Raw genomic sequence first — 24,471 nt, 5'->3', positions numbered from 1 at the left:
AGAGGCCCAGCCAGCAATTCAGAGCAGTTTTAATGGGGTGGAGGCTGTACAGAGGGCAGGGCCCAAGGAGGGGAGCAGGCCGTGCTGCTGGCCTGTGCGTGGCGCCCTTCGCCACCTCTGGAACAGAGAGATGAGCCCTTGGGGAGGAGGAGGGAAAACCAGCCCAGCCCCAACTCCTGGCCTCTGTCTGAGCCAGGTCCCAGGATGGGGACTGCTAGGGTCAGGGTGGGTGGTCTCAGCAGAAAGCAGAAACGTCATCAGGCCTCCCCCCCACACAAAAAAAATACTGCATCAAAATTCGGGCACTTGTCCCTCCCCCCACCCCACCCCCTGTAGGAAAAAGTGCAAACATTATCACAAAGGGGTCTCCGGGGCCCTCAGCCTAGGCGCCCAAGGCCGAACCTGCCCTGCCCTGCCCTGCCCTGCCCAGACCCCGCGTCCGGCGCGGTCGGGCCCTGCTGGGAGGCCCTGTGTGGCCCGAGGCCTGCCGGGCTCAGGCAGGGCCTGTCGTCATGCAGGTGCCCAAAGACACCCCCACGCTGCCTGTCCCAGCTCAGGGCTTCCGGGGTGCGCTGCCCGCGCCGGCCCGCGCTGCTGAGCCAGGGCGCTGGGCCCGCGGCGGGCCGCTGGGGTCAGGCTGTGGGGCGGGGCCCCGACGAGGCGGGGGACGGGCCTCCTCCTCGCTCCCGGCCTGGGCCAGCACGGCCTCCATGGTGTCCAGCCCCTCGCCGGCGGCCTTCAGCTTGACCCGGAGCAGCGCTGCATAGGTGCCATAGCGAGATTTCTGCGGCAGAGGGCAGGGCTGGAGAGCCAGTCTCCCCGCCAGCCACGAGGCCCAGGCGTGGCGGCGCTGTTCTCCTCCGGAACCCCTGCGCTGTGAGGGGCCTGACAGGCCCGGCCCTCCGAGCTCCCAGGACTCCAGGGGACAGCTGGTGTCTCCCAACGGGCGCCTCACTTCCCGAACCCAGTGTGGGAAGCGCCCTGCCCAGGCCGCCCACAGGTTCCATGCTGTTCAGTCCATGCCCTTGGCCCAGCCCGGGGCGGGGGGCAGGCAGGGGGGCTCACCTCGAACTCCAGGTAGGCCTCCTTCTGCCGCTGCTCATCCGCCTCCTTGCCTCGGGCCTTCTTCCCCAGCTGGGTGGCCCGGTGCTCACGAAGCTCACTTGCCATGGCCTTCAGCTTGGCTTCGTGGGTCCGCACCTGCTCTTCCTGGCAGCCCAGGGAGCAGAGTCAGGGTCACTATAGCCTGTGCAATGGTCACCATCTGTCCCTTCCTTCGGGCAAGAATAGCATCGTGTCTGGTCCCAGACCAGCAAGCAGAGGCCAGGCAGGGCCTCGGTTTCTGCTCACCCTGTGGCCGTGTGGAGACCCAGTGGGCATCTACCTAATCCCTCGAAGCCAGCAGACCGAGTGCGGTCCACCTGGGCCCGCCCACCCCATCCCTCTGACCCAGATGGGCCAAGCAGCCAGGGCTACCTGGGAGAGCCGGGTGGCAGCACTGGGCAGCAGCGGACGGCTGAACTTCTTCTGGGAACTGACAGCAGCTGGGAAGGGGGGTGCAGAGAACATGGCGGCCACCACGTTGATGCGAGTGATCCAGGACTGCATCTGCTCCAGGCTCCTGCAGACACACGGCCCTTGGGACCTGGGCTGCTCGGGGTGTGGCCGGAGGACAGACGCAACCCCAGGGCACAGACTGGAGCAGGTGGAGTGGGGTGCAGGGATCCGGCGGGGTGTGTGCGTGCGTGCGCGAGTCGGGCACTCACGGAGCCTGGAAGAGGAAGACCCGCCAGTCCGCCGTGCGCAGGTAGAAAACATGGGGCCTCTTGCTGTAGTCGCTGGCTCGAGTGGCCAGGGCGTGGTGGATGCTGATGGCGTTCTTGAGCTCGGCCTCAGAGAGCGCCTTCCCGGGCTGGTACTCCTCCTGCGGGGTGCCACCTTGTCCTGTCCTGTCCAGGCCGGGCCTGGCCCACCCGCCCACACGGCTCCCTCTCCCAAGCCAGCGGCCCACCCGTGGCGCCCCACACCTTCTGCAAGTAGAGAATCATGCCCTTGAGGATCCCGTGGAAGCTCTTCCAGCCCCGCTTGCCCCGAGGCGCTGGGGAGGGAAGGCAGGTCAGGGGGGCTGGGCAGGCCCCTCCCATCCACCCACCCCCTCCTCCACGTACTCTTCCGGCAGTCGGGGTCTGCGTGCACCTTGCGCACCAGGGACCCGTGCTTGTAAACGGCGGCCCCGGGCTCAGGAGTCAGGTCCAGGAAAGGGCTGGAGCCGCTGCCGCTGCCCCCGCTGACCCGCTTGATGACCTTGGGGTTGGGGTCGGCCAGTTCAGACAGGGAGCGCCTCAGCTCTTCCTCGTCTCTGCGGGGGCGAGGGCCTCAGAGGGGCTGCCAGGAAGGCCCAGCCCGCCCTGGAGAGCTCCCGAAACTGGAGGCTCTGCCACGTGGGCTCCCCTCCAGGCAGCACCCCACCCCCACGCACTCAGTAGAGCTGCTGGCCACTCCCTCCCGCATACCCATCCCTGTCCTCCATCTCTGCACACACCCTTCTCTACCAGGACAGACATGTCTGAGTCAGCTGTTCCAAACACATCTAACATCAGCCTTTGCTCAAAGTTTGTGGGTTAAATGGTTACAGAAGGAAGAGATGGCTTCCTAGTGCCTCACGCCATCTTGGTAGGCTCTGTCAGACATCTGTCAAATAAATAATCAGATTCTATTTGTCACTCCCTAGCTCAAGAATCTACTATAGCGCCCTACTGCCTCCCACATGGAACCTACACCAGCCTCCTACGACACTCATTCTCACTCCAGCCAGCCCTACCTCCTCCTGGCCTCCCCATTCCACACTCATTTCAAACAGAACTTTGTCTCCCAAATTCCCACTTTCCTTCTCCTCTTTCCAAATGCTTTCCCTCCTTCAAGACTCACCTAATTTCCAATCCTCCAAAAGGCCTTCCCTGGCCCTGGCCCTGGCCCTGAGCTCGACCTCTGCTGACCGCTCTCCTCAGGACTGGGAGCTCCCAGCTAACACAAATGATCAGCTGACCACAGGCAAGACAGTGGTAACCTCGGAACCAGACCCACAGCCAGCACTGGGCCTTCTCCCTCAGACTGCACTCTACACTGAGTCTCAGTTTCTACTTGTGGCAGGCAGCCAAGAAAAAACCACGTGGCTGGCTGTCCCGAGACACAAACGTCACTGCGCCCCAAGGGCCTCCACTTGGGGCTAGGGGACAGCTCCAGAGATGCCTGCTTTCCAGCTGTGCTGCCAGCACTTTCCTCCCGTGCAAGCTCCCTGTCACAACAGCCCAGCTGGAGACAAGGCAGAGATCCCATCCAGCCAGGACGGCCAAAGAAGGAAGCCAGGCGGCCTTTGCAGCTCACTCCCCTCCCCACGCCCAGGGCCCTGGACTCACATGGCCCACTGCAGCTTCTCATTCTTGATGGAGCTGTACAAGGCCTAAGAAGGAACAAACGGGGCAGGGGTCAGGGCCAGGGAAGTCCACTATGTTCCTGAGAATCAGCGCTCAGAGCGCACCTCCCAACTTGGGAGGGAGATGGGTCGGGCCAGGGGGGCAGCAGGGCCACAAACACCACGGCTCCAGTCCCCAGAGCCAGCCCTGGCTCTGCCATTTCAGCTGCATGCCCTTGCACAGATACCTCGGAGAGGAACAAACCTAGCAACATGCGGGGGTGAACAGGTGCACTGGGGCCCTGACACAGGGCGGATGCGGGCTGAACGACAGCTGCGGTGGTGCTGCTGCTGCGAAAGTTCTTCCGCTCCAAGCCTGGTGGGAGCGTAGCCCCAAAGAAGATGCAGAGCAGCCTCTGGCCTGTTTCCACAAGACAGACTCACGTGTGTACACGGGGAAACTGAGGCCGGGGACAGAAACCCCCTCTCTCGGCTCCTTCCTTGACCAGTGGAGGATGTGCTCTCCCGGCTCCAAACCCGGGACAAGCTGGCCCCTCCGCGGCACTGCCAAGCCGCCCGCATCACGTCTGGAGGCGTCAGGCTGCGCACCAGTCTGAAGCGCTCTTCTAGCTTCCAACCCCTGCCCACCGGAGCTGCGAGCTCCCGAACCACTTATTCCCGTCGCACCGGTGGCCTGGGGACACCAGGGAGCCTTGGGGCCTCAGAGGACAGCAAGGGCTCCAGGAGTGGCCGGCAGAGGGGCCCTGTGGGGGCGCCCGCCAGCCGTCTGTGAGTGGGTGTGTCCCAGAGTGTGCACGCGCTGCTGTGTGTGGCCGCGATGCTGCCTGCGTGCGAGCTGTGTGCAGCCGTGACGTCGGCGCCTCCCCAGGACTGGGTCACAGCACCCCGCCGCGTGCACCCCAACACCAGCCGCTGACTCTCACCGCCCACGGCCCCGCCTGCCGCAGGCCGGCAGGGGTCCCCACCCGCACCCCTGCACGGTGGGGGCGCCACGGCACGCCCCTCCCATCAACACCGCCTTCACCCGAGTCGAGCTGGATCCTCCCTCCCAGCGGCCCCAGCCTTCCGGGGCACCCTGCCCGGCTCAGGACCCCCGCTCGAAGGTCCCGAACGCCACGCGCGACCCGTGCCGGGCTCCCCCCGAGAAAGACGCGGCTCGCGAGGCCACGCCGCCCCCAGTCCGCGCCCAGCTCCAGCCGCCCACGGCGCCGGGGCCCCTCCGCGCCTCACCGCCTTCTTCTTCCTGCGGCTCTGCAGGCGGCTGACCACCAGGTCCGTGTAGAGCACGGGCTTGAGGCTGCGCGAGCGCTGGGGCCAGCCGTAGCACAGGGTCTCGGCGCCGCGGTGCGTGCGTCCGTAGCGCACGGAGCACAGCGAGCGCGAGCGCAGCCGCCCCGCGCCGCTGTGGATGCTGTTGACGCCGATCATGCTGGCCGCGCCATGCCCCCGCCCGCCCCGGCCGAGCCCCCGCCCGGACGGACGGACGGACGGCTCCCGGCAGCCGGCGCGCGCGGCCTGAACCCGGCCGGCGCCCACCGACGCACGGAGCGCGGCGCGGCACGCGCGGGGGAGGGGGCGCCGCGGGGAGCGGGGCGGGGAGCGGGGCGGGAGCGGGGCGGGGAGGGGGCGGGGAGCGGGGCGGGGAGCGGAGGGGAGGAGCGGGGAGGAGCGGGGAGGGGAAGGGAGGCCAGCGGGGGCGCATGCGTGGGGCGCCGGGCTCGAAGGCGGGGTCGGGGCTCCCTGCCGGGTGGCGGCGAACAAACTGCCACCTGGTTGTGGCTCGGCTGGCTCGCCCGCAGACACCCCACTGGCGTCCACACGCACCCCAAGTGCCCCGACCCGGCAGTTCACACCGCCACGGCTCACACGCACCGCCCTCTCACTCCAAGGTGCACAAGGTGCACGCACACCCAGCCGACGCTGAAGAACAGGCCCGAGCCACGCGCGGGGCTCAGAGACTCCCTGCTGTCGACACAGCCCGGCTGCCCGCTCACCGACTCCCCAAGCACCCGGACACGCCGGCAGCCCTCAGGCCCAGACCGGCAGTCACGTGTGTGTAGTGGCCCCAGACCCTCCGACGCACCCTGGCGTTTCCCCGTGAGTCCAGGCCTCTGGCTAACACGCCACCAGTGCGGCAGGGCTGAACCCGGGGCCTGCCCTGCGTTTGTGGCCGGAAGGCAGGAGCGGCCCTGGAGAAAGCCTTTGGCCCTCTTGGCCCTCAAGCTGCGGGAGCCCTGGACACCCTGGAGGTGGGGAACTGAGAGGGTGGTTGCGGGTCCAGGCCCCCTGCGTCACTGTGGCCTCCGCCCTCCCTCAGCCCCAGACGGCTGCTCAGCCCGCCCCCCACCTTAAGCAGCTCCCTGGGGAAGTCGCCTCCGTCGTTGAGGCCCTCCAGGTTCCCGATGAAGTCCCCACAGGTCATGCGCTTCCCTATGTTCTGAAGGAGAAACACGCCCGTGAGTTTGGGGGCTTCTGGCCGCCTGGGCCTCGGCGGCCCTGACAGGGGTCTGGTCTGGCTCCCCGCCCGCCCGCCCCACTCACGTGGCCGTGGAGATCAGTGTTGAGTAGCATGAGGGCGCAGGTCAGTGTGTGGGCGCCGTCTGGGGGAGGACAGACTTCAGCTTGGCCGCCCGGAGCGCTTCTCTGCTGCCTGGCCTAACCTCCCCGGGCAGACCCTCAGGGGCCCTTTGGCCCACAGCCTGAACCCTGTTAGGACCCTTCCCCACCTCTCCTCCAGCAGCTCCCTCAGCAAGGGCCTCTCCTCCTCCGGGGTCCTCCCTAGCTCCCTGTACAGCTGTGTGGACCCGTGCGACACCCCTCTCAGCCTAGCGCTGTGCTGCATACGGATGTGAACAACATGCAGACACACCTGCCACCTGCCTCTTGGCTCCTGACCCCAGCAGCACGCCTGCTCAGTGTGTAGCTCCACACACCTGCAGCCCTGCCAGCCCTGCCTGTACACATGCATGCTCACACACCTGCAAGCGTGTGCATTCACTCCTGTGCACACGTGTCCCACCTAGCCCATCCACCTCCGTGGCCAGCAGGGACAGCACTGCCCCCAGCTCCTCACCCTCTGAGGACAAAGCTTCAGGGTTGCACTGGAAGTACCGCTGGGAGAAGTGGGCCAGCACACGCTCCCGTTCCTGGGTCTCACCCATTAGGGCCAGCTCCTTGAGAAACACCCTGGAGGGGCAAAGGGAGGCTTCATCCTTACCCGGGGCCTTTATCAGGTGGCCCTGGCCTCTGGCCATGCTGGTAGCTTGGGAGGGCTGACGTCAGGACAGTTAGGGTCAAAGGGCTCAGGGGAGGCATAGCTGGGGCCCTGTGCACCAAGCCTGGAGAGTGGAGACCATCCTCCAGGGGTTTGCACCCACCTGAGAGCTTGGTCCAGAGTCATGCCCGTGAAGACAAAGAACTTGAGATACTCTCCCGCCACCAGCTTGCTGAAGTCATTGCTGTAGGCAGGCAGAAAGACGGGGGTCTCAGGGGAAGTGGCAGGGATTGGCTGGGGTTACCTAGAGACCTAGGTGAGCTAGATGGCAGGATGTGGAGGTGCTGGCCAGGATCTCGCCCTCCACCCCCAGCCCCGGCCCCACCAGTGGCTTTACTTCTTGCCCAGGTGCCGGGCCACATCAGCCTTCCTGAAGCCATCTAGGCGGTACAGCCTCTTGGCAAGGCGCTGTGCGGCCTCCAGATCCGCTTTCTGCCCATTGGACAAGGTATCCGTGCTTCCCAGCGCCAGCCGCTCTGTGCTGTCCAGCTCTGAGTCTGAGTCTGAGACCAGCTGACTCAGGGGTGGCTCACTGCCGGGAGGACAGCAGGTCAGGGTGGGGCAGAGCTCCCAGAGGTCACCCAGATCCGCCCTGGGCCGCCAGCCCCTGAAGACAGAAGGGGAGAGAGGCGTGGGAAAGCATTTCTCTCTCCGGAGCTGGAGATGGCACAGGCTGTCTGGGCCAGCCTGCTTCATCACTGCTGCCTCTCTGTGAAAGTCCAGCCTCAAATGGAACCTTCATGTCTTGCTGCTGTGGGAGTTTTGCTCCCAGGGGCCCAAGTTTCCCCGTGGAGGTAGATTCTCCACCCCATGCTAGCCCTCTTCGGAACATAGACCTCTGTCTGCGCCTGTGGGCCGAAGTGAGATGGATGGGCTGCAGGAGAAACAGGGAGGGCAGAGCAGAACCCAGGGCAGTAGGGACACTCTTGTGCCCCCAGGTCTGTCCTCCAGCCTCTCCTTGGCTCCTCCCTCTGCCCACAAAGAAGCAAGCCCTAGAGTTAGGGAGACTGGGGCTGCGGGTCAGGGTGCGCCCCTCACCCCTTTCTCCTCCTCCCCTTCCTTCCCACCCCAGCTGCTCTACTGGAAAAGCCACCTGTCACCCCAGAGACAGAGGAGGGGCGGAAACTCCTGGTTGCTAGGCAACCGTCTCCCTGGCCACCCCCCTCCTGTTGCCATGGCTTCCACGACTGAGAGGGTAGCTGGCAAAGGGGAGAGCAGAAAGGTTAGGCTGTGAAAGGACTTCCCTGGAGCAGGGAGAGAGACACCCTGGGAGGAACAGCATGAGAGGGAGGTGAGAGGAGGCTGGCTCCATCTTTGGAGAAGCTTCCAGGCTGGGTGGAGGTGAAAGACTCCCTGGGGAAGGACAGGGCCTCCAGGACAGAAGGAGGAGGTTCTCTGAGGACCTTTCCATCCCGAATCACAGTTTTCCAATCCCAGGGTCTGAGCCCAGGGGAGGCAATGCTCCAAATGGGAAGACACGTGTGTTAGTCCCCGACTCGGGTCAGGGATGACAACTGCACCCTCACACTGGGGATCTGGGTCCTGGGGACCTTGGGGCTGAGGAGCCAACGCCATCACTCACCTGCCCAGGGGTGCTGCCCCCCGCCCGAGGCCGTCCTCTGAGTGGCAGGGACTAGGGGTCTCCCTCCCTGGGGGCAGCTGGGCTCCAGACTCTGCCTCCTCCTCCTCCTCCTCCTCCCCTCTTGGTGTCCAAGGACCGTCAGCAGCAGAGCTGGTACCGGAATCCGGCTCCCGAGGGGCAAGTGGGGCGGGAGCAGGTGGGTCAGGCCGGGGCGCAGGGGGCTGGGGAGGCAGCTCAAAGGTGAAGAAGGGGCTCTGGGTTGGGCCAGGTGAGGCCAGGGCCTCCAGAGAGGCGAGGCTGGTGTAGGAGGTCCCCTTGGCCCGGTGTGACTCCAGGATGGCTTCGAACACACAACTGAAAGAGTCAGGCCCATTGGCAGAAGGGCTGGTCCCAGGGAGGAAGGGCACGGGTGACTTGACAGGCCCAGGGCGAGGCATCCGGCTCCCTGGCCTGCTGGGTGGGGAGGGTCTGATCAGAGGTCCCAGCACCGGCCACGAGCAGGGTCTCTGAGCTCTCACTCTGCCCTACACAGGATCCTCTTCCCCCTTCCACAGGCTGAACCCCATTCCAAAACAAAACAAAAGCCAAGAACCACCTGGCTAGAGGGTGCAAGAGATTCTGCACCTCTGAGGCACCTGGCCTGCCGCCTCCAGCACTCAAGGCCCTCCCCTCCCTCCCTGCTAATCTCCCTTGCTCCTTCTTTCCCTGATCCGCTTCCTCCTGCCATCCAGTTTCTATTTCTGGCAACATCTTAGGAGAAGATGAGGCTCCAGGCTGCCGTGGGGTGTGAGACAGAGGAAAGCCCCACACTGCCCCTCTCCTGCGGGGACCCAGCTTTCAGACTGGTGTCCCTTGTCACAGGCTGGGTTCCGACTTCTGGCCTCGCCCCAGCCCCAGCCCCCCGAGAACCCCAGCCTCGATATCAGGCTGCTGCTCAGCCTCCGAGGGTCTTGATGCCCGCACAGCCCACTGCTAAGCCGGGCCTCGGGCCTCAGGCCTCTGGTTCCCCACACCGCCTGCTCAGCACCACCCACCTGCTTCAGACCCTCTCACCCTGCCCGTCTCTGTCCCAACCCCTCTGTCCCCAGCCCCCTCAGGGCCAGCAGAAAGCAAGGAGCTTTCGCACGTCTCCACTCACCGGGCCCCCTCGGCGGCCTCAAACACCTCGTCATCCACATCCTCATCCTCATCGCCACTGCCCAGGCTGGAGCAAGGCCTGGGGCACAGGCCAGGGTGTGGGGCGGCCGGGCGGGCAGTGCCAGGCAGGCCCTCAGAGCTGGGCTGACTCTCAATGGCCGAGTCGGCTTCCTCTCGCTCAGCCAGCACCTCGTCAATGTTGGTCTCTCGGTAGCACCTCAGGGGCACCGCATCCAAGTCCGTCTCAGAGTACTCAGCTGCTCGCCCCACAGCCACCCCAGAGCCCGGCCCCGAGCCCACCGTGGCGGGGGCGGGGACCGCCTGCTCCGGGGGCTTAGCACCTGTGTAGCGTGCACAGGATCCAGATCAGGGGCTATTGGTTCAGGGCTGTCCTGGTCCTGTCTGGACTCCCCCAGGGCCTCCAGTGGGCAGGAAGTCTCCTCACTGTCTGGCCACCATTCCTCCTGCTGCCGGGGATGGTGGGACTCATTGCAAACAAAGTGCCTGTCCAGCAGCTCTCAGAAGCCTCTTTTCTAGTCCAAGGGGTGACCTGTAATGTCCGGCCATCCCTGCCCTCCCTGATCTGCTTCCTCCAGGCCCTCTCCAGTCCCAGGTATGGTACAGATGGGGAGAGGACAACCTGAGGAAGTTCTGGCCTTGGCCCTGGGAAGGACTGGGGAAGTCTCCAAGGAAGCCCTCCGACCAGTCCTCAGCTGCTGTGAGGGGCCCTGCTTGTTCCCCTCGCCTCACTCCCAGGCCTTACCTGAGCTGTGGGGGTCCAAGGAGCCATAGAAGAATTCCCATTTGGCTCGAGCAATCCTCTGGGCATGGGAGGAGACTTCCTTGGGGGAGGACCAGGGGTCCCCCTGAGCCACAGAGGGACAGATAAACAGGCACCCAGAGATGAAGCCAGGCATACAAAGACACAAGAGTATGGGGCAGAAATAGAAAAACACACAGGGACAGACACAGAGGACAAGAGAAAGAGGGATTTAGGGTATTAAAGGATTCAGCATGAACAGCAGACAGGCCTAAGTCTGACAGGGCCAAGGTGAGTCCCTTCACGGGGCACTAGGACTCCAGGGAGCCCACAGCTGGCCACATACCTGGTTCAGGAGCCCAGTGTCAGCAGGTCCTCGGCATAGTGTGGCTAGGTGCTCAGGAGGGGCCCCCAGGCCGTTAGGGAGAGAGCAGTACAAGCCATCTGCCCCAACCTGGGGTGGGACTGGTGGCCCACAGAGGGAGTTCTCGCTGCCAGGAAGGGCAGAGCCTCCTGCAGCCGGAAGGGGGTCTGATGTGGATGCCTCCAGCCGAAACTTTCGGGTGGAGCCAGGACCAAGGGCTGGGGTGGGCCTGGAAGAAGACACCCCGCCCAGGTCCCAGCTCCGACTCAGGCCTCCAGAGGCGGGTAGCCCATTCAGTGGCCTCACGCTGGCCTTCTCCACAAAGCGGAAGATGACCACAGAGCTCCGGGTCCCTGGTGGGGGCTGCCCAGGGGGTGAGGAGGGTGCCCAGGGTGAGGGAGCAACATGAGCAGAGGGAGGACCTCGCAGAGGTGTACAGGGTGCCGTCACACGTCCCAGGTCCCGGCCTCGAGGCCCTGGGCCTGCCACTCGCCGCAGCAGGGAGCCTGTGCTGCCATACATGCTGGCGGGGGGGCTCTGGGGTACTGGGCCTTCGGGGAGCCAGCGACGAGGGCATCGTGGTGGGGAGATAGCACAGTCGCCTTCTGAGCAGAAGCGCATGGCACCCTGGGCCATGCTGGGGCCGGGGGTCAGGCTGGGGGGGCAGGGATGGCGAGGCCAGGTGGGGAGCGAGGGGGCTGCATGCTCTTCAGACAGGCCTGCAAGAGAGGAGGGAGAGGGCACGAAGTCCCAGGAAGTTAGATGGGCAGGACAGCAAGGCAGGGAGGCTCTGGGGACCTCCCCACCCTGGGGTCACGGGCCGCTGAGCCCACCCTTGGGGGCTCCTTCCATGGAGGCCTGAGGAAAAGGGCACAGCTGGCCAGTGGGCCCCTGGCTCCTCTCCTTCTTCCTGGGCCCTGAGCATCACCCTGGGAGGGGAGGAAGCTAGTTCAGAAGTTGAAAAGAGCCAAGTGCCTGGGTAATTTGGAGCTGTATCTGGTGTAGGGGAGGCTGGGACCCCAGCTCTGGATCAGGAGTGTCAGCCCGGCTCCCGGACAGGCCCTCTTACAGAGCCCCCTCACTGGGGAGGGGAAGGAAGAACAGGGGTTATGTAGGGACGATGAAAGACAGGCTCAGGAGGAGGTGAGCATCGGCCTGAGCAGAGGTTCCTCCTCATACATAGATTCCGAACAAGAAAGACACTTTTTTCCACACAGGTACAGATGCACATGAACACACACACACACACACATCCATCCATGCACACTACACCCATACCTAAGGACACATATGTCAGTACACATTAAATACATTCACAAGCAACACCCTCTGGTAGACACACACACACACTGCTCAAAGACACACCCTCATACACTCTCACAGTCATAACAAATATGTGTGTGATGGAAAGGCACATGCTTGTTTTACACACACACCATCATCAAGCAGGAACACACAAAGAGGTACCAGATATATACACAGGCAATCATTCATTCTCCGGTGCACACAGAGGCACAGGTGTATCAGACAGGCCTGCTGGCCACAATCACACACGGACACAGATGCACATTTACACACATGCTCGAGCAGGGCACACACCCTCCCCTCCCCCACGGTGGTCTTCTGGTCTGGGGGAGACTGCACCACGGCCCCCCCAGGAGTGTGACTCATCTCGCCCAGCCCAGGAGGGGCCATAAAGGGATAATAGGGAGGGGTAGAGACCGAGGTCAGGAGCAGCGAGGGCACCGGGCGGGTTGCTGAAGCTGATTGACGGGGACCCCTGCACGCCCTGCAGCCCCTCCCCAGAGCTACCTCAGTACTCACCGCCGCTCTTCCGGAGCTGGGAGCGAGAGGCAGAGGGGAGGCCGGGCCTAGCTCAGCTGTGCAGGCGGCGCAGCTCCCTGCTCCAGGCCCGCCTGCCTCCGGGTCCCTCCTCCAACACCCCCACCCCGCGCCGCTCAACAACGCTAATCTCCCACCTCCCTCCGCTCCTAGGGCCCTGAGCCCCAAGGGCTGCCCCCCTCCCTCATCGCTCAATCCCCACTGGCCCCTCCCGCCGACCTCGGACCCTCCCCAGTCCAGGGGGAGGGCGAGGAGCCCGGTTCCGCTCCAGACCCTCACGTGCCCGCCGCTCTCCTGTCTGAGCCCCTCTCGCCCGCTGCCTCTTGAGCCACACGCGGGGCCCGCTCCAGACTCCACGCGTGTCCCCAGGAGGCTGCCACATGACCTGTTACATGCCACACACGCTCCCGCCCCCACGAGCACGCGGCCGCGCGAGGCACCAGTCCGGGTGTGGACCGGGCCCGCCCCCTACATCCAGAAGCCCCGCCGTGGAGGAGCTCAGAGCGGCGCCTGGTGCAGCCTTCGGGCGGGTTCTGTCTCAGACCCGAGAGACCCCGTCTCGTCACCCACCCGGGAATAAGTCGGACTTGAGGGAGAACTTGCTTGCAGCCTGAGCTGGTGCCCCCGCCCTCCAGGGGTAAGAGCTCAGGCAGCACGGCCGCGACTGGAAAGAAACGGCGGACAGGCCACCTGGTGCCCTTGGCCAGGGTGGAAGGGGGTCTGGCTATTTTAAGGAAGGGCCACACGAGTTACTATGGCAACTACTCTCCTCAGGAAAGCCAGGGCGGGTAGGTAGTGACCTCAGAAGGAAGAAGGGGTCGGCTGTGGCGGTCAGGGGGCGCGCGGAAGTGCGACGCGGGGGCGCGCGGGGCTCACCGCGGGGAGGGGTGGTGCGGCTCCGCGTGGTGCTGAAAGGGACAGCGCCAGATTGGTCGTACTGCGCAGGCGCAGAGGTGCGAACAAAGCGGGGAGAGGGAGGAGGCGCGCGGCCGGAGGTGGTGCGCGCCCACGTCTGTTTGTCTTTGCAGAGGTCAGTCCTCCTAGCTGCCCCTTCCCGGAGCAGCCTAAGAAGGGAAAGCAAGCCCTTCGTCCAAGTAGACCCCTCCTGGTCTTTTCCGGCTGCCGGCTTTTCCCTTATTGCTGCATTAAGGGGTGAGGGAGTGTGAAGGGGATTCTGGGAAAAGCAGGTTGTTTGGGTTCGCCAGCCCGGTCTCGTTTGATCCTGGCCAAGGCGCTTCCTCTCCAGGGCTTCGGTTTGCCCATCTTTAAAATGGAGTGAAAGCACAGACCTGCCCACCCCGTAGAGGTGCTGAAGCCCCGATGAGATCACGACTGGGAATGGAATGAGCAGGCGGCTGAAGCAGCTGCACTGAAGGAGTGCGCGACCCTGACCGATGGCAGTGGCCCGGCGTCCTTCACGTCTCCAGCCCGTGGATGGATGGAGGAAAGAGCAACTCCAGGGATTTCCCCGAGCCCAGCCTGGGCCTAGGACCCGGGGAGGCAGTGAGAGGGATCCCCGGCGGCCCCGCGGCCGGTCCACCCCCACCCTACAGTGACCCAGAGCCCTCGGAGAACCAGGACTCCTGGTGGTTCTCAGGACTCCAGGAAAGGAACGCGCCGCTGAATGTACAGTGCTTAACACCCCCTTCGTCTCTCCCCAGCCAAAACCCGGCCCACACTGTGTCGAAGTGGAAGGGGATGGATAGTTTTATATTTCACAACTATCTAGGGATGGGAGGTTTGATAAAGGTTGCTGAATGAAAAGGAAAATTCGAGCTTCACCCCATTTATTTGTTCTTTCAGAAATCATTATTTTGGCGGTACTGGGGATCGAACTCAGGACCTCGATCACGTTAGGCAAGTGCAAGTGCTCGTCCGCTGAGCTATCCCCCAGCCCAGGCGTTACTTACTGAGCACCTACTGCGGGCCTGCGAGTAAGAGCTTGGGCAGTTTTCCCCATTTTTCCAAGTCGATAAAGACGGGGGTGAGGGGGGGGGGACACCCTAGGATCCTGGCTCCGCCCCTCCGTCTCCAGCCTAGCTCGCTCCTCCCACTTCACTGAGGTTGCTGGCTGCGGGCCGGCCCAAGGCAGAAAAGCAGTCTTCGTCCACAGCTCCCGCAGCCTAGGGCTTCTAGCCCTGCACCCCAGGAGGCAAGATCTGATGTTACACCACTGGTGCGTTCTGCCGCAGCTTCGGATCCATCCGGAAAGCTCTCAGACAGGTTCCTCAGCTAGACTGCACTCGATTGAATCGGTCTGTCTCACAGCTCAAGTAGGCGGTTCGCTGCTGCTGTTCCAAGGCCCAAGTGAGATCTTACTGCGCACGCGCGTTAGACAGCGATGGAGTCACCAATGGAGCCGTCCGGAGTGGAGCAAGAACCTGGAGCCGTCAGGTACCGAGTGCTGGAGGGACCGAGGGAGGGTAGAGACCCAGGCGAGGGGAGCGGAGCCTCAGCCCGCGCTTACGAGCCGGAGCTCAGGAGAACAGCGGAGGCGGACCGGGAGGTAACCGCGGCCGAGGGACGCCGACGCCCCTTTCCACGCAGGCTACTGGACCTGCCCTGGGAAGACGTGCTGCTCCCTCACGTCCTGAGCCGCGTCCCCCTGCGCCAGCTGCTCCGGCTGCAGCGCGTCAGCCGGGCCTTCCGGGCGCTTGTGCAGCTGCACCTGGCTGGGCTGCGCCGCTTCGACGCCGCTCAGGTGAGCCCGGCCCCTGGCGACCCCGGTCTGGCCGCGCGGAGGGCTCGGGGGGCGCGAGGGGCGCGGGCGGCGGGGCAGCTCTGAGTCCGGCGCCCGCGTCCCCAGGTGGGGCCGCACATCCCGCGCGCCGCCCTGGCCCGGCTGCTGCGGGACGCCGAGGGGCTGCAGGCGCTGGCGCTGGCGCCGTGTCACGAGTGGCTGTCGGACGCGGACCTGCTGCCCGTGCTGGCGCGGAACCCGCAGCTGCGGAGCGTGGCGCTGGCCGGCTGCGGGCAGCTGAGCCGCCGCGCGCTGGGCGCGCTGGCCGAGGGCTGCCCCCGCCTGCGCCGCCTGTCGCTCGCACACTGTGACTGGGTGGACGGGCTGGCGCTGCGCGGCCTGGCCGACCGCTGCCCGGCGCTGGAGGAGCTGGACCTCACCGCCTGCCGCCAGCTCAAGGACGAGGCCATCGTGTACCTGGCGCAGCGGCGCGGCGCCGGCCTCCGCAGCCTCTCTCTGGCGGTCAACGCCAACGTGGGCGACACCGCGGTCCAGGAGCTGGCCCGGAACTGCCCTCGCCTCGAGCACCTCGACCTCACCGGCTGCCTCCGCGTCGGGAGCGACGGTGTCAGGTGCCGGGGGCTGCGGGGCTGGAGGACTGTAGCTGCAAAGGGCGCCCTCGCTGGGGAATCTTCCATCCTGGGCGAACCTGGGGAGCCCGGGTCCCTGGAGGCCTTAAGCGCCTGACCCCCATCCCGACCTCCCTCCCGCGTGTCCAGCGGAGGGTGTGCCCTAAACCGCAGAGACCTGGGATTTGCCAGAGCCAGAGGAGGGGGAGGGCAAGGTTCCTCCGAGGGAGCTGGAGCCCTGGCTCCAAGCCTCACCCCTTCCCCCAGGACGCTGGCCGAGTATTGCCCCGCGCTGCTCTCACTGCGGGTGCGGCACTGCCACCACGTGGCCGAGCCCAGCCTGAGCCGCTTGCGGAAACGAGGCGTGGACATCGACGTGGAGCCCCCGCTGCACCAGGCCCTGGTACTCCTGCAGGACATGGCGGGCTTCGCGCCCTTTGTCAACCTGCAGGTCTGACTTCTGTCAGGGGAGTCAGCTGAACTGTGCGGGGCGGCCTGGCACGGGGCTGCAGGGAAACTGGACTGTGGGGGCCGCTGTGCCCTGCCCCACCCTAGAACCTCAAATAAAGACCTCTTTGCTGTCCTTTGCCTGGTGCTACCCTGTTAGAGACAGGGTATGTGGAGCTGGGTTGGGAAGGACAGACAGGAGACAGAAATGACCGAAATGCAGAATGCGCACACACTTTCCAGCACCTTTATTACTGTGCCTGCGGAAGAGCTCCAAGAGTGGGTTAACACCACTTCGAGGAAGTAGAGGAACGGATGGAGAAGAAAGGAGACGGCTGGGGGAGGCCCCTGGGCTCCGTAGGTCTCCCACTTCCCTCCCTTGGGGGCTTGAGCCTCGCTGGCTCTGGCAGAGTCCAGTGCGTGCCTCAGTGGAAGCGGTACTTTCTTGCTGGCTTGAGGTTGATGTATGTGGCCTTCATCTCCTCGGCCTCAGGGTTCCGCATGTCTTTGAATCGTTCCCCCTTGGTGCTCACTACCTGGTTGTCAATGTAGCGGATCAGCTTCTTGGGGGCCTGTTGGGGATCAAGGTGAGCAGTAGGAACCCGGCCACTCCCTCCCCACCCCACATCCCCAGCTCTCCCAACCCTCTCACCTCCTTGGGGGCCATGGGCCGGTGGATCTTCTGGTCTTCTGCACTGTCCACCATCATGTACCTGCCCAAAACCAGCTGGATGAAGCTCCTGCCACCCCGGAAGGCTCCAGGGCCCAGCCCAGCCCGGACTCACTTTTGCAGGATGAAGGACTTCAGCTCATCCTTTTGGGGACCTCTGAGGCACCTGGGCAGGTCCTGTGGAGAGCGGCAGCCTAGTCTAGGTCCAATGGCACCAAGAGGGGAACATGGGGACAGGGAGGGGTGGGGCCTTAACACCCAGGAAGAATGCAGCTGAGGCTGCGCTGGGGCTGTGGGAGAAAATACCTGAGCGGGGCCATCCCAGGCGGCGGGCCCCTCCTCCTTCTCCTCCACCAGCATCTGCACAGCTTCTTCCAAGTCCCCCCGAGCTTTGGCCAGCACCCACTGGGCCTGCTCCACTGAACAGGTAGGGAACACCTCCAGGAGCACATCCACCCCCGGCAGCAACTCCTCAGTGCCAGCTGCCTGTGGGCACAAATGTTGACCAGCTGACCACCGGCAGCATTTCCTCCTCTCTGGCCCCCAAGGTTGCTCACCAGTACCTTTACCGTTACCCCGTCTTGGGTGTCCCTCGCTGCAGCAGGAGACCTGGCCTCTTCTTTGAGCTTTTCAGGCTGCTGCAGGAGATCCAGGGAGATGGGCCCCTGACCTTGGACACAAGAGCTTTGTGGCTGCAGGTTTTCTTAAAGAGGCAGAGAGGGCATCAGTTTTTTGGGGACTTTGGGAGGTGGTTACGAGTCCCCCAAGGGGCAGAGCCTGGCTCACCTTTGTTCCTGGCATCACTCAGCTGCCCTGACAGCTTCTGCATCATGTCCCCTGTTGTGCCTCTGAAAGGGCCAGGAAGGTGGTGAGAGGACCCTCTCCACCCCCACAGCCTGCCACCCCCTCCTTCTGGCCCCAGCCAGGGCCCACCTGGGGATGCGGGCGAAGCCAGGCACATAGGCCTCCATCATCTCAGTGAAGGCTTCCATATCGAAGTTCTCCTCCGATGGGCCGGAGGGGCCCAGGTCTTCCAGGACCCCCAGCACGTAGGAGAAGATGACTTCATCCAAGCCACTGCAGGAACGACACAGGATGAGCCTGACACCCACCCCTTGGGCTTGTGGGGGTCCTGAAGTCAGACCTCAGTCCTTGAGGCCAGGGAGTACCCCTTCCCTCAGGGACTCGGTTTTCCCCCTGTCCAACAAGGTGACAGGACAGAGGCAAGGCCATCCCTGCGAATCCTCCCCACCTCAGGAGCAGGGCTTCTGCTTTCTGCCCATCCTTCCATAGCCAGGGCCCAGGGCACTGCTGGCAGCAGTGACCCCACCCTGGCTTGGTCCTCTACCTGCTGTCGGCCTCTGGAAGATGTGTCTGCACAAAGGCGAGGAGGGCCGCACCGACGATCCGCTCCAGCTCCATGCCTGCCCCTTGTCTGGAGGGACACGAGACAGAGGAGAGCTGCTGAGCCCTCTCTGCCTGCCCCTCCCCGCCTGCCTGGTGACATCTGTTGCTGTGCCCTCCCCACAGAGCCACAGCCCCTGCCACCCTCTCCATTGCTGCCTCCTCCAGCCCGAGACAGGGTCACACTGTTTGCAGAAGGCCACCCCGCCCTCCATCGCACTTCCTTGAAGCAGGCCCAGGCCTCTGGTAAGAAGCCCGGGTCTTGCGGTCGCGTGCCTCCTGGCTGAGGAATCTTGTCACTGAGGGCAATACTTGGCTCTCAAGTCCAACCACAAGGAGCCCCATTGTCCAGACCCGGGGAGCAGGCCTCACGACCAGCATAGCCCTTCTCCCACCAGACAGCCCACCACCCTCTGCACAAAGGGGCTTTTCTGGCTCCGGGGCCCAGACAGAAGGGGAGCCTTTCATGGTGTCCCCTGCTGCCCAGTCCCTGCCCTTCCAGCAGCCAGGAGCCTCTGGAGGACTTGCCACCTGCAACCCCAGGCCTACAGGTCCTGAAAGACCTGGCCTGTGCTCGCCTCTTCCGCCTCTCCATTCCAGTCCTTCCCCACAGCCTCCTGGCTCCTCACAGCTGCCTGCCTCCCTGGTCCCCACAGGCTCTTGCTTCACTTCTGCAGGTCTGTGTTCGAGTGTTACCTGCCCAGAGAGACTTCCCTGATGTAACCACCACACACAGGTATTCCCCACACTCCGCCACTGCACACAGATGTCACGGTGAACTGCCCACAGCCCGCCTGCCCTGCTGAGGGTGAGCTCTGAGAGTGAAGGAGGACACAGTCTGCATCCCTGGTAGAGCCCCAGCCCCTAGGAAAATGTGCCCTTAGTAGGTGCTCAGTGACTGCTTGTTAACTGTTTTTTTTCTTTCTTTCTTTCTTTTTTTTTTGGAACCAGAGATTGAACTCAGGTCCTTGCGCTTGAGAGGCAGGCGGCGGAACCACTGAGCCAAATCCCTGGCCCCAAGACTATTTTTTTTCTGAGACAGGGTCTCACTGTGTGGCTCAGGCTGGCCTTGAACTCACAGTGATCCTCCTGCCTCAGCCTCCCTCCTGAGTGCTGGGATCACAACTGTGCACCACCACTCCCAGCTTGCTTGTTACTTGCTCCATCCCCATCTATCCATTCCCGACTCCCAAGAGTCTGTGCATGGGAGTTAGGAATGCAGAGGTGGTAGGGAAAGGCTCCAGGCCCATGGCTGAATGTCAGCTCAGCTTACCGCTGGGGAGGCCTGGGTGCCTGTGCACACCTCACCTCGGGATATGCACTGGGCCTCCCACCCGAGTCCTCCAGCGTCCAACCCTTGCAGATCACCCTGGACTTGGCCTGCTCCTGCCCGCCCACTGCCTGCCCGCCCGCTCCCTCACTCTCTCCGTTCTACCCACTGCTCCCTGCCTCTGCTCCAGCGTCTCTACCAACATTTCCCAGGGGCCCGCTCACAGTCACTTTTCCAGGTTTAGTCTAATAGGGTCCTGTCTTCTGGGCCGCCAAATTGTGTGGTCTTCAACTACCAGAAGAGGGCGCGCGTCCTCACGGATGCACTGGACAGCTGCCTTTCCAGCAGCGCCAACTATGGCTTCTGAGTCATCACGTTCTCCCGGCTTCCCGCTCCCTCTGGCTTTCTTCCCCGGTTCCCTGTGTCTCCTTCCCTGCTACCCTCTCCAGCCTCAAGGCCACTGCCTCTTTCTCCTCACTCTCAGTCCTCTCCCTCTGGAAGCTCTCAGTTGAAAGTCAGGCACAGTGGCACACGCCTGTAATCCCAGCACTCAGGAAGCTGAGGCAGGAGGATCACCTCAAGTTCCAGGCCAACCTAGTCCTCATAGTGAGTTCAAGGCCAGCCTGGACTACATAGCACCACCCTGTCTCAAAAAACCCACAAAACTCAGCTGGGTCCATATCCCATGCACTAAGCCATCAACACCCCAATGTCCAACCTTGTAGTCCAGTCTCTCTGAGCAACAAACTTGTACCTCTACCTCCCAGACACTGCATGTGGACGTCTAACAGGCACCCGACACTTACCTCGTCCCAAAGCGACATTCTACCAATATTTTAATTCCTCCAGAGTCCCCCCCCCCCAACTTTTTTGGTTTGTTTTTGCTTTGTTTTTTGTTTTGAGACAGGGTCTCACTATGTAGCCCAGGCTGGTCTTGAATTTGCAGAGCTCCTCCTGTCTCAGCCTCCAGAGTGCTGGGATCACAGACATGCACCACCACGCCCAGCAGGGCCATGGTCCCTAAATTTATGTACAGGCATGCAGCTGTTCCTCTCCCTGTTCCAGCCACAGGTCTGGGAATTCTCCTGGACACCGTTCTGCCCCTTGCTTCCCTTTAGCCCATTACTCATCAAACCTCAATCTTCTCCTCTCAGCACTTTTACTTTTCTACTTAACTCTGCTCCATTTCTTGCCTCCAAGAGTTTCCTAATCCTTCTTCCCACTACCATCATTCCTCCAGGAACCTATCTCCACCCAAGAGCTTTACAAAGGGTTGTATCTTCTCCTCCTTCAAAATCTTTTTTTTTTTTTTTTTTGGTACCGGGGATCAAACTCGGGTCCTTGCGCTTGCGCAGCAGGCAGCGAAACCACTGAGCTAAATCCTCGGCCCTCAAAATCTTTTTTGATGCACAAGTGCAAGGACCCGAGTTTGATCCCCAGTACCAAAAAAAAAACCTTTTTTGGGGGCCAGGGATGTAGCTCAGTGGCACCACACCTGCCTCACAAGCACAAGGTCCTGAGTTTGATCCCCGGTACCCCCCAAAAAATCTCTTTTGCCAGTACTGGGGATCACTTTTGGCTTTTTGGCCAAGATCAAGTGTCAGTACTGGGGATCACTTCTCGGCCTTTTGGCTAAGATCAAGTGGGAGTAGTGGGGATTGAACCCAGGGCCTTCTCACTGAGCTACCTTCCCTGCCCTTTTTCATTTTGAAACAGGGTCTCACTAAATTGCCAAGCTGCCCAGGCTGGGCTCCAACTTGTAATCCTCCTGCCTCAGCCTCTCGAGTGCTGGAATTAGACGTGGGCACTGTGCCCAATCCCCATCACCTCTGGATAAGTCCAGAGTCTTTGTGTGGCCCTTGGTCAGGGCTGTGCCCTTGCCTCTCTCCATGCCCATCATAAAACTCACCCTTCCCGGGATCATTGTCCTCTACCTGGCTGGCTTTCAGTTCACCAACATTCAAGCCTCTTACCCTCTAGAACTGGCCTGGTTACCACCATCTTACACCCCGCACACCCCACTGCGGGCTGCTCTATTCTTTACTTGGCAGGATCTTTCACAGCTATAATTAATTACTTGGACAAAGTTTAATGTCTTTCCTAGTTGTCTCAGGGAGGCAGGGACTATCCACCTGGTTTATCCAGCAACACCAGAAGCAGGCACTCAATTAGCAGTTGCTCCCACTCCCAGATGAAGGCGAAGCTCAGAGTCACCAGGGCTGACTGTGGTGGTCAAGAGCTCAGTGCTAAAACATCTCCCTGGCATGCACGAGGCTCTGGGCTCCAACAGAGTGGGCTGGGGTATAACAGGTCCAGTCAGCCGGGTCAGTGTCCACTCTTAGGATGGCTCTGGGGTGGGGCTTCGGGCATCAGGGCCTCCAAGTGGGCTGGGTCAGGGCTCCCATCTGTGATACAGGTGCTCACAGAATTGCTGGGAGACCTAAGGAGTCCCTTTGCTACGTTTTGAGAGGTCTTGCTATGGAGTCCTGGCTGGCCTCAAATTTGCTGCACCCCTTCTGTCTTAGTCTCCAGGTGCTGGGATCACCTACTGTGGCTGGCAGGGGTCCCTTTGGAAACCAGGACTAAGTAACCCCATCCCACCAGGGAAATTTCCCCAGCTGCCAGCTTCGGAGCCTTAGCCAGGGCCTGAGGGAGCACAGCACAGCTGAGCTGCTTGGCCCCCCACCATGCAGGTCCCCTGCAGACCCTCACACCCTGGCCGCTGTCAGTGGGTGGCAACTCTGCAGGATAAAGACCCAGCTGCTGCAGAAGAGCGCAGTTTCTAGAGAAGTTTCTCCAGGTTGTGCCTAATGTCTGGGGTTTTTTCTTTTGTTTTTTTCAGGGCTGGGGATCAAACCAAGGGCACTCTACCACTGAGGTACATCCCCAGCCCTTTTTATTTTTTATTTTGATACAGGGTCTCGCTAAATGGCCCAGACTGTCTTCGAACTTGCAGCCCTCCTGGCTCAGCCTTCTGAGTAATGTGCCACCACACCTGCCTCAATGCCTCTTGAGTTTCTTACCAAGGTCTGGGAGCTGGGGAGTTATTACTGTCATTATCAATTGTTTACCAAACATGATTCAAAGCATTTTACCTATATTACATTACCTAAACCTCACAACCCTAAAATGTGGATACTGATATTATCCTCATTTTACCTGAAAGGAAACTGGGAGGTTAAATAATTTGCCCAAGGCCACAGAGCAAGTTAATGGCCAAATCACACCCAAGCAGTCTGAGCCCAGCCAGTTAGCCACCACCACGTGTGTCACAATGCCAACGGTGTGGCCCAGGTCTGCCTGGGTCCTCCCTGTGCGGCATCCTGCCCACTAAGGAATCCACTCACACCATTCCCCGTGCTCAAAACGTCTCTCCCAACCCCATTCAGCAATACTCACTTCTCCTCTGCAGCCTACCCTGTCCTCACTGCCCGAAGGTAGCCGAGACGTCGGGCCCCTCTGGGGTCCTGCTGCCCTGGGTGGGGAGGAGGGGGCGCCGAGGTCCTCCCTGGGGCTCCCGGCTCCCAGCTCCCGGCTCCCGGATCCATAAGGAGGCCTCGAAGGCACCACTCTGCCGTGACACGCCAAGGACAGGGAGGAGAGCCGGGGAGCACGCGCCACCCAAAGCCCGCGGGAGCATCAGTGCGGGGAGCAGGGCGGGGAGTGCGCGACGCCTGGACCGCCGCGGGCGCCCCTAGGCGTCCAGAACGTGGGCCCGAGGGCACCGCGCTGCAGCTAGGGGACCCAAGGCGACAGGCCTGAGCAAAGAGATGTGCCCTGATCCAGGCCACGGCCAGGATCAGAGATAGAGTTCCGGGGGGAACACACGGGACGGATTGCCCGGATCAACGCTCTCCGCGCCACTCCAAGCCCTGGGCCGGGGGCAGGAGGGGAAATCACCTGCTCCGCTGGAAGCCGCCGGCGATTTGTCCCGCGCGGTGAAGCTCTCATCCCCTCAGCCCCACCAACGAGATCAAAGGCGGGGCCCAGAGCGGCTCCCTCTCCAGAGATGCCTCAGCGGCCATTTTTGAAAAGGGAAACTTGCCCGTAACAGGGCGGAGCTTTCGTCGACGTTGTGCAGTATCTTGGGCTTTGGACGGGCTCCCACGGCGGCCATTTTTGTTGAGGGGTGGGAGGAACGACTCGAGGAGGTCTGGCACGTGGCTGGACTCACGATGCGGGGTGTACTCCCGCTTTGTTCCTTCTCGCCGCTAGAGGCGCAGAACCTTTCTGCCGCACGTTTGGGTCTTCCTGTCCGCCTTATCCCCTCGCCTCCAGGATCTCTGCAGTGAAACCCTACAGATTTTACCCTCGTTCCTCCATGCTTGTGCTGCCCTTCCCTGGCTCGCTGGATCTGGTGGCCCCTACTGCAATACCCCGTGTTCTTCCCCACTTTCCAGCCTTGTTCCCCCTTTGTGGTCAGTCCAGCTTTAAACTCTCTTCTCTCGCTCGCTCGCTCGCTAGCTCGGCAAAGCCTCACTATGCAGTTCAGGCTGGGCTTGAACTCACTGTGTAGCCCAGCTTGGCCTCAAACTCCCAGCAGTCCTCCCGCCTCAGCCTCCTGAGTGCTGGGATTACAGACGTGTGCCACCATGCCTGGCTACTCAGTCAACTCTTAGGTGTTGGCTTCCCGGGCCTGTCGGTCCCCTTTGTATTGCCTTAACAGCTGTCTCCACAAGATTAGGTGGGTTACAGGGGGTTGGGACCTTGATGCGCCCCAGGTGCCCAGGTTGAGGATCACCTGAGCCCACCCCAGTGCCCTCGTGTCCCTGTAGGCAGAGCTGCTAATGTAGGGCTGGAGGGCTGTGCACTAGAACCTGGCAAGGCCTCGGCTTCCCGAGACTGCCCTGTCGGGAAGCTCACAGCCAACCCTTGCTGCGAACACCAAAATTCGTCGTAAGAGAAAGTTGGTCCACTCTACTCAGCAGCAGCGATGAGCCCATTTTCAGACCTAGACCCCTAAGAAGGAGCAAAGGACC

General features: G+C 62.5%; 3 protein-coding genes across 26 annotated transcripts; 1 reads left to right on the top strand and 2 right to left on the bottom strand.

Annotated features, from left to right (window-relative positions):
• Nucleotides 1-11: 11 nt before the first annotated feature.
• Nucleotides 12-13,337, bottom strand: Psd (pleckstrin and Sec7 domain containing). 5 transcript variants are annotated; one of them, XM_021245669.2, is made up of 18 exons: nt 12,612-12,709; nt 12,375-12,390; nt 10,533-11,269; nt 10,190-10,292; nt 9,428-9,767; nt 8,290-8,742; nt 7,045-7,314; nt 6,811-6,891; nt 6,507-6,619; nt 5,975-6,033; nt 5,781-5,870; nt 3,417-3,460; nt 2,169-2,359; nt 2,028-2,098; nt 1,767-1,924; nt 1,477-1,621; nt 1,066-1,209; nt 12-784 (listed from the first exon to the last, which is right to left on the bottom strand). In XM_021245669.2, exons 3-18 carry the CDS (start codon nt 11,184-11,186, stop codon nt 554-556), a joined length of 3,147 nt encoding a protein of 1,048 aa, XP_021101328.2. In that variant the 5' UTR covers nt 11,187-11,269; nt 12,375-12,390; nt 12,612-12,709; the 3' UTR covers nt 12-553. The 5 variants fall into 5 exon arrangements, with proteins under 5 accessions (XP_021101328.2, XP_004866480.2, XP_087041879.1 ...); XM_004866423.4 differs by lacking the exons at nt 12,375-12,390; nt 12,612-12,709 and adding an exon at nt 13,269-13,337; XM_087185753.1 differs by lacking the exons at nt 12,375-12,390; nt 12,612-12,709 and adding an exon at nt 13,269-13,337 and having other exon boundaries at nt 7,045-7,239.
• On the top strand, nt 12,853-16,284 carry Fbxl15 (F-box and leucine rich repeat protein 15). 11 transcript variants are annotated; one of them, XM_087185768.1, is made up of 7 exons: nt 12,991-13,180; nt 13,639-14,018; nt 14,196-14,249; nt 14,506-14,568; nt 14,661-15,093; nt 15,199-15,704; nt 15,969-16,284. In XM_087185768.1, the coding sequence occupies exons 5-7, from the start codon at nt 14,734-14,736 to the stop codon at nt 16,156-16,158; spliced, it is 1,056 nt and encodes a 351-aa protein (XP_087041894.1). In that variant the 5' UTR covers nt 12,991-13,180; nt 13,639-14,018; nt 14,196-14,249; nt 14,506-14,568; nt 14,661-14,733; the 3' UTR covers nt 16,159-16,284. The 11 variants fall into 11 exon arrangements, with proteins under 11 accessions (XP_087041895.1, XP_021101338.1, XP_087041894.1 ...); XM_087185769.1 differs by having other exon boundaries at nt 12,853-13,180; nt 13,639-14,326; nt 14,506-14,786; nt 14,940-15,093; XM_021245677.2 differs by having other exon boundaries at nt 14,196-14,326; nt 14,506-15,093.
• Nucleotides 16,285-16,381: 97 nt separating this feature from the next.
• Cuedc2 (CUE domain containing 2) lies at nt 16,382-23,583 on the bottom strand. Of its 10 annotated transcripts, none has more exons than XM_021245684.2 (10): nt 23,393-23,531; nt 22,892-22,967; nt 18,167-18,253; nt 17,752-17,895; nt 17,605-17,666; nt 17,382-17,521; nt 17,125-17,304; nt 16,934-16,995; nt 16,801-16,888; nt 16,382-16,720 (listed from the first exon to the last, which is right to left on the bottom strand). In XM_021245684.2, the coding sequence occupies exons 3-10, from the start codon at nt 18,238-18,240 to the stop codon at nt 16,574-16,576; spliced, it is 897 nt and encodes a 298-aa protein (XP_021101343.1). In that variant the 5' UTR covers nt 18,241-18,253; nt 22,892-22,967; nt 23,393-23,531; the 3' UTR covers nt 16,382-16,573. The 10 variants fall into 10 exon arrangements, with proteins under 10 accessions (XP_021101343.1, XP_087041896.1, XP_087041898.1 ...); XM_087185770.1 differs by having other exon boundaries at nt 16,801-16,861; nt 23,393-23,527; XM_087185772.1 differs by having other exon boundaries at nt 16,801-16,861; nt 17,388-17,521; nt 23,393-23,527.
• Nucleotides 23,584-24,471: the final 888 nt, after the last annotated feature.

The sequence above is a fragment of the Heterocephalus glaber genome, unplaced genomic scaffold (assembly GCF_053883595.1).
Source record: "Heterocephalus glaber isolate CG9 unplaced genomic scaffold, H.glaber_assembly_v1.0 deba00001498, whole genome shotgun sequence".
Lineage (NCBI taxonomy): Eukaryota > Metazoa > Chordata > Mammalia > Rodentia > Bathyergidae > Heterocephalus > Heterocephalus glaber.
The sequence above is the reverse complement of the archived record's forward strand: the minus strand, read 5'-3'. Positions and strand labels throughout refer to the sequence as shown.